A 10,634-nucleotide genomic window follows, 5' to 3' on the forward strand; every position below is an offset into this window, starting at 1 on the left:
ATTCTCTCCCAGCCTGTGGGGCCCTGGCATCACCTCCCCACCCTCTCAGCCTTCTCCATGGAGCCGGGAACACATTACACCCCATTTGGGAAACAGGATCTTGTATACAGGGGGTGCATTTGGGGCCTCTGCTCCCAGGGACATACTGAAACTCTTCCTGTACACTGAAGGGTGAGCCAAGTCCTATTGCCACCCTAGGGAAGTGGTTAAGACTTGCAGGAGTGGCCACTCCCACAGTCTAGCTCCCTAGCACAGCTGCTCCTTCCTGGACATGGGCCCATGCGCCACAGAGCAAGTGCGTCTGATTCTTCAACAGCAAGTGCAGCTGATGAGGAAGCAGGGCCCCAATGTTGTTCGTGGAAGTGAGGACAGGGTGGTGTCCAGGCTGGGGCAAGTCAACACTTTCCCGGTTAAAATACCAGGTACACAGCCATCTCAGTGTGCAAATCCTTCCACGGCCACTTGTTTTTGTTTTGTTTGTTTGTTTGTTTTTGACAGGCAGAGTGGACGGTGAGAGAGAGAGACAGAGAGAAAGGTCTTCCTTTGCCATTGGTTCACCCTCCAATGGCTGCCGCGGCCAGCGCGCTGCGGCCGGCGCACTGCGCTGATCCGATGGCAGGAGCCAGGTACTTATCCTGGTCTCCCATGGGGTGCAGGGCCCAAGTACTTGGGCCATGCTCCACTGCACTCCCTGGCCACAGCAGAGAGCTGGTCCACGGCCACTTTGAATCCAACTAACAGGACCCGCTTCTGGTGCAGACATCCTTAGGAGGCCACACCACTGCTTTTGTATAATTTGTCAACAGGAATGCCTACTTTTCTTTTTATTTTTTAAAAAGATTATTTATTTGAGAGGCAGAATTACAGAGGGACAGACAGAAAGAGAGGTCTTCCATCCGCTGGTTCACTCCCCAGATGGCCACAATGGCCGGAGCTGGGCTGATCCGAAGCCAGGAGCCTGGAGCTTCCTCTGAGTCTCCCATGCAGGTGCAGAGGCCCAAGGACTTGGGCCATCTTCTGCTGATCTCCCAGGCCATAGCAGAGAGCTGGATCAGAAGTGGAGCAGCCGGGACCCAAACTGGAGCCCACATGAGATGCCAGTGCCCCAGGTGGAGGCTTAACCTACTCTGACACAGCACGGACCCCAGAACGCCCATTTTTTACAGCACCCACAAACTGGTTTCTGTCACTCCCCCTCTTCGTGGAGGAACGACACTAAACCCTGCCTAGGCTTCATATCCGAGTCACGGCACCATTATGTCGCTCCCCCTCTTCGTGGAGGAACGACACAGGACCCTGCGTTGTTCTTTCGTCTGCTCGGCCCTCCCCGGGTTTGCTGCTGGTTCTTCCCGGGTTGGCTACCGTCCCTTCCACCTCCGTGGAAGGGCGGTTCCCCCTGGCCACATTCCCCACTTCTGCAGGGGAGCGGCACACCGCCGGCCGGCTCTCTCGGGGGCTGCACAGGTGTTCCCCTTAGATGTTCCTTCAGATAGATGTTCCTGGTGCGTGTTGTCTCTCTCCTCCTTTATAGTCCTCTTCCACCAATCCCAACTCTGCTACCCACACGCCGAGTACGCTGCTCTCCTCCAATCAGGAGCAGGTCCTGCAGCTTGTCAAGTTGGTGAGAGGCAGCTGGGTAGAAGCTGTTTGCTCCTCTCCCAGCGCCATATTGTGGGAGAGCAGATGCATAGAATAAGTCTTAATTCCAGTAACTTAGTCTAGTCTGAGTTGCTCCCAGTTGCTCCCCACAGTTTCCACATGTGAAGATGGCAGCAGGAAGTCTGGACGTGACTCTCCCATGGCTTGTGGAGGCCTCTATGGGAGGCATTCTCTCTACACCTCTGAAAACAGCCTTCGGAGAGGATGTTTCCAAAATTCTGTGCAGCCGTGACAGTCGGTGGCCTTTCAGTTAGGGTGCAGGTGGAGGCCTGGGCTCCACGGGTGCATGTTCTCTGTCTAAGAGACTTGAACAAGGACTTTCCCAAACACGCACTGAGTCCCTGCAGACACTGGGCCCCGCAGCTTTTCTGAGGTGCCGTTTGGCCCAGAGCTGACCACTGCCATACTAATGTCCCCAGAGGCCAGACCAGGAGCGGCTGGCAGACAGAAGCAGCTCGCTGGCCTCTTCATTGGAAACCAGCCCACGGCCACTTCATCTCTTACATTCAGCTGTGCGCGAAGCCTCTCCTTCTTGGCTGTACATTTGCTTTGTTTGAGTCAATTAATCCATGTCCCTCTCCTCTCCCTACCCCCAACCTCGCTTTTAGAGAAACATCAATATTCATATAATATGTAAAAAAAATTAAACACAAAAAGCTGACTCCCCACTTCCTGCCTCATAGGCCCTCTTTCTTCCTTAGTCCCTGTGTGATCTTGGCTTCCCAGCAAGTGTGGTGGGGGCGGGGGGAGCATTTGGTCAATGCGGCCTTGTGTGCAGGCCTGGCTGCCCTGCCGCCTCCGCCCTCAGCCCTGATTGGCTGCCTCGGCTGCAGTGGGACTGCAACAGTCCTCCGCCCTGTCCTCCCTGGAAGGAAGGGATAAGAGGCTGCGAGCCTCAGCCACCACTCGGACGCCGCAGCCGAGAGAGGACGCCTGCAGCAAGAGGTGACCGGGAGGAGGTGAGGACACTCAGGACAAAACTGCTCATTTCTTGGGGATCGGGGTGGGGGTGGCAGAGTTGCAAAGACTGGGAACTCTGGGCTTCTGAGATAACGGCGGCATTTCTCGAGCTTCCGTGGCATCACCTGTGTTAACCTTGACTTTGCTGTTGATCTTGTTCAGCTCTGTGGGCATTTGGTTACCTCAACACTAAGCCAGCAGTGCTTGTGCCTGTGCTGTGATTTCTACAGTTGAGAGAAACCCCAGGTCTAGTGGCATTTCCCCAGAGGCACTGCAAGTACTGACTCTTCCCGAACTCTTGGGAGAGGAAGCTTTCGCTTTCTCTGGGGCTGAGAATCCTGGAGAACCTAATGCTGGCTCACCGCCTGTCACAGGTGTTTCACCCCTCCTGTTCCTCCTCCCTCAGCCCTGGGTTGGTTTCCTAGTTTCCTTCAACTTTGAATGCCAGGGTCCCCAAGTACCCCTGAACAACACCCAGAAATCACACAACAGCTGAGAAGTCTTTACAAATTATGGATTAGGTCGAAGAAAGTGGGTTTTAACTTCCCTAAGTCTTCAGTTTCTTGTGGAGAGAAAACCTGCATCAGAGGAACACTCACCTTATGTGTAATGTGCCTTTTTAAGGAGTTAGGGTCCAAAAGTGCTTTTGTTTTTATATAAAAAGACTAATGTAAAACATTCACAGAATTAAGCAAGGAAAAAAATAGATGCTTATTCCCATTTCTCTTAAAAGGTATGCTATAAGCCATCAGCTATTTCTGAACTCAAAAGGAAGGATTTAACAGGAAAAAATTTAAGTTAATTTGTAATGTGGTTGTGAAGAAAACTGTACTTTATTCATTTATTTTAGTTAGAGGGAGTGAGCTAGAGACAGACAGACGTAGATCTTCTGTCTGCTGGATCACTCTCCAAATGCTCACAGAACCCCAGCACTCGATCCGGTTCTCCCATGTGTGTGGCAGGAAGCAAGTGCAGGAGTCACTGCTGCCGCCTCCCAGTGTGCCATGAGCAGGAAGCTGGAACTGAAAGTGGGCCCAGGACTGCACCCCGGCTCTCAGTATGGGATGCAGCTGTCCCAGGCAGTGTCTGAACTGCTGAACCAAACACCTGCTCCAAGAAAAATACATCTTATGGAGTTCCCTAAGATATGGAATATTTATTTTATGTTTTCCCTTTTTTAAAAAAATCTCATACACTTACATAATTTAATTACCCCTTCCCCAAATTATCACAGACTTTGAGAAGGAAACATCAGTATGATGCAAAGATTATTTTATTCCTTAAAAAATATAGATTATCAATTGAAAACTTGAGCGCAAAGAATAAAAATGTAGGAAGTAGGGGCACAGCAGGTTAACGCCCTGGCCTGAAGCGCTGGCATCCCATATGGGTGTCGGTTCCAGAACTGGCTGCTCCATTTCCAATCCAGCTCTCTGCTGTGGCCTGGGAAAGCAGTGGAAGATGGCCCAGGTCCTTGGGCCCCTGAACCCATGTGGGAGACCCAGAAGAAGCTCCTGGTTCCTGGCTTCAGATTGGTGCAGTTCCAGCCATTGCAGCCAATTGGGGAGTGAATCATCAGATGGAAGACCTCTCTCTCTCTCTTTCTCTCTGCCTCGCTGCCTCTCTTCTCTCTGTGTAACTCTGACTTTCAAATAAAATAAATAAATCTTTTTAAAAAAGTAGGAAGTGTAAATATTTCAATGTATATAAATGGTTCTATCCACCTGTGATATATCAGATTGTTAGGGACTTAAGAGCAAAACATTTACACTGATTTTTAAGAGATGACATATGCAAGATGGGAATGATTTTTAACAACATGTAATTTTAAAACATTTTAAATTATGATAGTGCAGAGGTTCTTCGTTTTTATTTTTAAAGATTTATTTATTTATTTGAAAGGCAGAGTTAGAGGGACAAAGGGAGAGGCAGAGAGAGAAAGATCTTCCACCTGCTGGTTCACTCCCCAAATGGTCACAATGGCCACTGGGCCAGTCTGAAGCCGGGAGCCAGGAGCTTCTTCCCAGTCTGCCATGTGGGTCCAGGGGCCCAAGCACTTGGGCCATCTTCCACTGCTTTCCTGGGCCATAGCAGAGAGCTGAATCAGAAGTGGAGCAGCTGGGACTCGAACCAGTGCCCATATGGGATGCCAGCACCGCAGGCAGCAGCTTTACTCACTAGGCCACAGCATCAGTCTTTGAGGTTCTTATTTAATGATTAGAACTCAAGGCCAACATTTGATAAATTTCTCTGCCTAACCATCTCAGTTTTGTGAACCAACTGATAATCCATTCTTACAAAATATGATACACAGCGATGATTGACCAGATATTCTGTTGCAAACCATGGTATGAGATACCTGTTGTGAGAGAAGTAGGAAGCTTCTTACTTTGATTTCTGCAGAGAAACTCTTTTAAAACAATGACTATATACTAAGTTACAAAGAACATTTTTTCCTAAAAAAAAAAAAAAAAGATTTATTTGAAAGACTTATAGAGAAGCAGATGCAGAGAGAGAGATGTTTGCCACCCGCTGTTTCACTCCCCAAACAGCCGAAATGGCTGGAGCTTTGCCCATCCAAAGCCAGGAGCCAGGCGCTTCTTCTGGGTCTCCCACGTGGGTGCAGGAGCCCAAGGATTTGGGCCATCTTCCACTGCTTTCCCAGGCACATTAGCAGGGAGCCGGATTGGAAGTGGAGCAGCTGGGACTCAAACTGGCGTCCACATGGGGTGCTGGCACTACAGATGGCGGCTTTACCCCACTATAACACAGAGCCAGCCCCTGCAGAGAAACTGTTATCCCTGCATTTGTCCAGGCACAGAAATGAGTAAGTCACGTTCCGCTTCCCCCTCAATGCAGGAGGTCCGTCCACGAAACACCCAAGTTGTGGTCCTGCTGCACACTGTCTACTCCTGTGTCAGGATTACAGCAGTTTAATCATAAAACCTAGGATATATTTTTATTTCTGGTAAATCAAATGCCCTTCATTGTTATTTTTCTTTCTTCTTTCTTTTAAATAATCTGAAAGGCAGAGAGTGACCAAGCATGCTCACCTCTTGGTTCACTCCTCTAATGCTTGCAACAGCTGGAGCGGGGCCAAATGAAGCCAGGAGCCAGGATCTCCATCTGGGTTTTCCATGTGCTTGCAGCTACCCAACTACTTGAGCTACCACCTGCTACCTCCCAGGGCATGCATTAGCAAGAAGCTGGAATCAGAGGTCAGTATTGTGGTGTAGTAGGCTAAGCCTCCGCCTGTGATGCCGTCATCCCGTAAGGGAATCAGTTGGAGACCTGATTGCTCCACTTTCAATCCAGTTTCCTGCTAATGGCCTGGGAAAGCAGCAGAGGACGGTCCAAGTCCTTGGGCCCCTGCACACACATGGAACACCCAGAAGAAGCTCCTGGCTCCTGGCTTCAGACTGGCCCAGCCCCAGCTGCTGCGGCTATTTGGAGTGTGAACAAGCAGATGGAAGATATTTCTCTCTCTCTCTCTCTCTCTCTCTCTCTCTCTCTTTCTCTCTCTTTCTCTCTCTTCCTCCTCCTCCCTCTCCTCCTCTTTGTAACTTTTCCCTTCAAATAAATAAAAAATAAACCTTTAAAAAAAAAAGAAGTTGGAATCAGGAGTGGTGCATTAGCAGGAATCAGCAGTGGAGTCAGGACTGTAAAGTGCATACTCCAAACTGGGATGTCAGCTCCCAAGCAGTATCTTAACCACTACACAAAGAGCCTGTCCCTTATTTTCCAAACAAATTGTGGCACATTTATTTTTCAGATTAGCTTTATAGCTACTTTGTCAGGTTCCTCACACATCACCAAAAAACTTCGTTAACATTTTTATGAAAAATGACTTTAATTTATATATTCAAAGAAAACAAGTTCCTACATTTCATGTTCTATAGTCTTTTACCGGGACTTGGTTTTTCTTATTCCTAGACAATATGTGTTACTGCTATATGAATAGGATATTGTCCAGCTGCTGATTGCTATTACTTTGCTCCTCATCACCTGACTGCTTGCTGATTAACCCTATCAACTGGCAGTTGATGCTTTGCTCACCTGTTCTGTGTCTCCTCACCCCGGAGCCTGCAAGGGCAGAGAGCAGCCTATGAGGAAAGAAGCAGGCATCAATCCCTGAACGTTCCTGCAGCTTTGGCTCTCAGTTTTTTCTTAAGTTTCCCTTTGGCCCAGACCAACCAGAAGCCAGCAGGCTTGGGACTCATCCTTGCAGACCACAGGGACACAGAAAGGGACATGTGGGAGGTGGATCTAACAAGCAAAGAGGAAGAACGTCATAAATGTGCAGATTTCCCAGAATGCACCTCCAGGTGACACTCACCTGCTCAAGGGCCGGACAGATGTACTAAGGCCAGTCTACTACCCCCTCTGCATGGCTGACGTGTTCAGTGTGTTATGTACAAACAAGGACAAAGCATGAGAAGGCATCTTTCCTTTGCAGACTCCTAGGATGTCTGAGCTGGAGAAGGCCATGGTAGCCCTCATTGATGTTTTCCATCAGTATTCGGGAAGGGAGGGCGACAAGCACAAGCTGAAGAAATCTGAGCTAAAGGAGCTCATCAACAATGAGCTTTCGCATTTTTTAGAGGTGAGTCTTGCTACAGCTTATCCCTTCTTCTGTCTTATAGAATGACTTTGCACTTTCTTTTCTGAGCTGCTCTGAAGGTGATTCCAGTTCTGTCTTGGGATACCTGGGTTGCTTCTAGAACCTCTTTGCACTACTGAGTCCTCATTGTATGCAGACTCACTTGGATGGGCCTCTTTGTTTTCAATTTCTTGTCACCTGGCGTGGGCACAACAGCCCATCAGGAAACACTGCTGTAGAAGTAAATATTCCCAATCATGTTGACCTTTCTCTGAAAATCTAAGGACTTACAAATGATAATGATAGCAGAATGGGATGAAAAAATACTCATGACTTACCATTGGCCAAAGTGAACATATAAGCAAGCTAATAAACTTCTGCTTGGGGGAGAGGATATATTTTGGCTTTAGCTAGATGTTTACTATTTACCACGGAGATAAAAAGTGCCAGACATTCATTTGGTAAACATTTACTGATCCCTCAATAATCCAACACTGTGAGAGATACAAGTCAATACAAGTCAATGGCCTCTACTTTCAAGGCATCCAGCCTGGTCCATCAATGGTTGACTGTGACTGACTTGATTGAGGCCATGAGCAGGCCTGTGCACAAACTGTGGAAGCCCTGAGGCCTTACAGGCACCTCTGTGGAGTAAGGGATGTTGGCAAGAAACTGCCTTTAGTTTGGGCTCCTATTTAGGAAGCTGCACAAGGGCTCCTGATGAGCCCTATCCTTCTCCATGCAGCTCCTGTTCTGGTGTATGGTAGAAATCCAGACACTGGCATGAAAGATTCACTTTCCTTCCTTCTGTGTCCACTACCCTTGGATCAGCTGCCCATTGCTTCTACTGCCCACCAGCCTCATTCCCTCATGGAAGTGAACTGTAATCCACCCAGAACCTGATTCCCACAATGCCAGAACTAAGGCTGGATCACAGGTTGAAACAGTGGTCATGTGCACAGGTAGGGTGGGATTTTTGCCATCAGTGAATTTTCTGGGCATCAATATGACCAGTCACACACAGGAGAAATCAAAGTACTAGTACCTGAAGAAGATACTGGGGTAGGGCCCTGCTGCATGGTGATGGGGAACCACCCTCCTGCACTAGCTGAGTCTCTCAGTGCAGAGCAACACTGCTGGTTTCCAACAACAAAACATTGTTTGTTGTCTGGAAGGATGGTTGGGGTTCTTCTGTCCCCATTCCCTGTGACCCTCCAGCACTGTTAATGTCCCCCCCACCACCCAAGAGGGAAACATGCTGACAGGCTTTCTAGGCAGTCTCCAAATCTGATTCTGAGACTGGTTTTCCTAGGTATTCAAGTTCAAAATATAACAGCTATTCCACCCACATGACCAGTTTTCCAGTCCCACCAATTCTGCCTTCTGAATAACCAATTAAAAATTGTTTTTTTTTCTTCTACAAAAGGGACTATGATAAGGATGAGAAGAGACAGTGTGTTTCACATGCTTAACAAACAGAAGCTACTATTATTAATATATTGATTTTAGAACATAAAAAAGCTTAGCATACGGAAATCACAATTTATAAATGATAAAATCAAAGTAATCATATCAAGGTTTTTCATGAACATTCTTTGGCCTGGGGTTTTTTAAAGATTTATTTATTTATTTTAAAGTTAGAGTTACACAGAGTAGGAGAGGCAGAGAGAGAGAGAGAGAGAGAGAGAGAGAGAAGTCTTTCATCTGCTGGTTCACTCCTCAATTGGTTGCAACGGCCAGAGCTGTGCTGATCAGAACCCAGGAGCCAGGAGCTTCCTCCAGGTCTTCCTATGTGGGTGCAGGGGCTCAAGGACTTGGGCCATCATCCACTGCTTTTTCAGACCATAGCAGAAAGCTGGATCCGAAGTGGAGCAGCCGGGACTCGAACCAGCGCCCATATGGGATGCCAGCACTGCATCACAGTGCCGGCCCTTGGCCTGGTTTGATCAAGGAAATTTCAGTGTGGAGGCAACTTTATGATAGAATTGAAATTAATACAATGTTCCCATCCATCTTTTTGTGGCTGCTTAGAATCAGAATAGTTTATACCTTCAGTCTTCTGTACTCAAGGCAGCCACTGGACACTGCAATGACTCCTTGTGGCCAAACTTTCCTGTCCTGAGGCTTTGTTAATATACACACGTATATTATGCTCTTCTTCAGGGCCCAGTGCCACATTCTTTACACCATGTTTGTAGCCATACACTGTTGTTTGTTGCTCTGAGACTCTGTATCAATCACACCATTCATTTGGCTTTGGTGTTACACAGGAAATGTCAGGAAAATATCTAACACTTAGAAAGCAACTCAAGTGGGAAAAAGAATGGGAGGAGTTAAGAAATTCAGCACATGTTCCCGAGAATTATTTTAGCAACAAAGCAAACTTACAGAGCATTAAAATCCACTGGAGGCCTTTACTATAGGGACTAGCACATACACAGACACAGGAAAAACTTAGGAAAGCCAAAAGTTCATTTGTTTCTTTCAAGACATTTGCTTGGACTGATCTAGACTGTGTTCCTTCTTTCCAGCTTCAGGTGTTTTGTTTTGCGTATGACAACCTACAGTTTTTCATATCTTGGTTGTTCCATTCAGTCTTTTCAAGTAACTCAAGTCCCACTGCACCTATAAAGTAAAGTGGAAGAAAAGGTACAAGCCCCAAGGTCTGTGCCTGGCCAACAGTTCCCTGGTCACAGAAGAAATCTTTTCTAGGATTTTGCATTCTAGTCGTATCTGATACAAAACATCAGAGTTGTGCAACCTTTAGTCATGTTTTTGATGGCTCTATATTCCATTTAAACAAGTTGGACAAATTCTCTTCTCTCCTAGGAAATCAAAGAGCAGGAGGTTGTGGATAAAGTCATGGAAACACTGGACAATGATGGAGACGGCGAATGTGACTTCCAAGAATTTATGGCCTTCGTCGCTATGGTTACCACTGCTTGCCACGAGTTCTTTGAACAGGAGTGAGAGAGAAAGCAGCCAGGCGGGAATGAAGGCGGCTTAGGGAAGCAAAGGGCAAGGGCTTGCAGGCTGCGTAGGGCTGAGCCTTCCAGCAGTGGTGTAGCTCATTAGGAAGCCTGATTTGCTTTGTGAGTGAGAAATTGAAGGCCTCTTTGCAGGAGCTGTTTTACTCAGCTCACATGGTTACTTCTGCTGTCTTAGGCAATGCGTAGGCTGACTGGTCCCAGGCCTCTCGGTAATACACCTTCAGGAAAGTCCACTCTGAGTCACGAACACGTGCGGCACACACTGCGCAGCTGCGAGAATCCTGACCCAGAGAAGACGGAGCTGCCCAGTTCCCCTGCAGCATCATGAAGGCTTCGGTCGCATCCAAACGCGCGCATGTTCCAAAGCTTGCCCGTCCTTAGGTGCGTCTGTCGTAGTGCAATAAAGCCGATGGCAGTCAGGCGTC

At 47.7% G+C, this 10,634-nt stretch overlaps 1 protein-coding gene across 2 annotated transcripts; it reads left to right on the top strand.

Moving 5' to 3' along the window:
- The first annotated feature begins 2,471 nt into the window (after positions 1 to 2,471).
- Positions 2,472 to 10,634, top strand: S100B (S100 calcium binding protein B). Of its 2 annotated transcripts, XM_008267225.4 has the most exons (3): positions 2,472 to 2,618; positions 7,076 to 7,222; positions 10,049 to 10,634. In XM_008267225.4, the coding sequence occupies exons 2-3, from the start codon at positions 7,085 to 7,087 to the stop codon at positions 10,187 to 10,189; spliced, it is 279 nt and encodes a 92-aa protein (XP_008265447.1). In that variant the 5' UTR covers positions 2,472 to 2,618; positions 7,076 to 7,084; the 3' UTR covers positions 10,190 to 10,634.

This window comes from Oryctolagus cuniculus, chromosome 4 (assembly GCF_964237555.1).
Source record: "Oryctolagus cuniculus chromosome 4, mOryCun1.1, whole genome shotgun sequence".
Taxonomy (NCBI): Eukaryota; Metazoa; Chordata; class Mammalia; order Lagomorpha; family Leporidae; genus Oryctolagus; species Oryctolagus cuniculus.

Bases quoted from the DNA above. Each gene is read 5' to 3' on its own strand.
- S100B (XM_008267225.4), top strand. From the start codon at position 7,085: ATGTCTGAGCTGGAGAAGGCCATGGTAGCCCTCATTGATGTTTTCCAT. The intron at 7,223-10,048 runs GTGAGTCTTGCT...CTTCTCTCCTAG, and splicing joins AGCTTTCGCATTTTTTAGAG to GAAATCAAAGAGCAGGAGGT.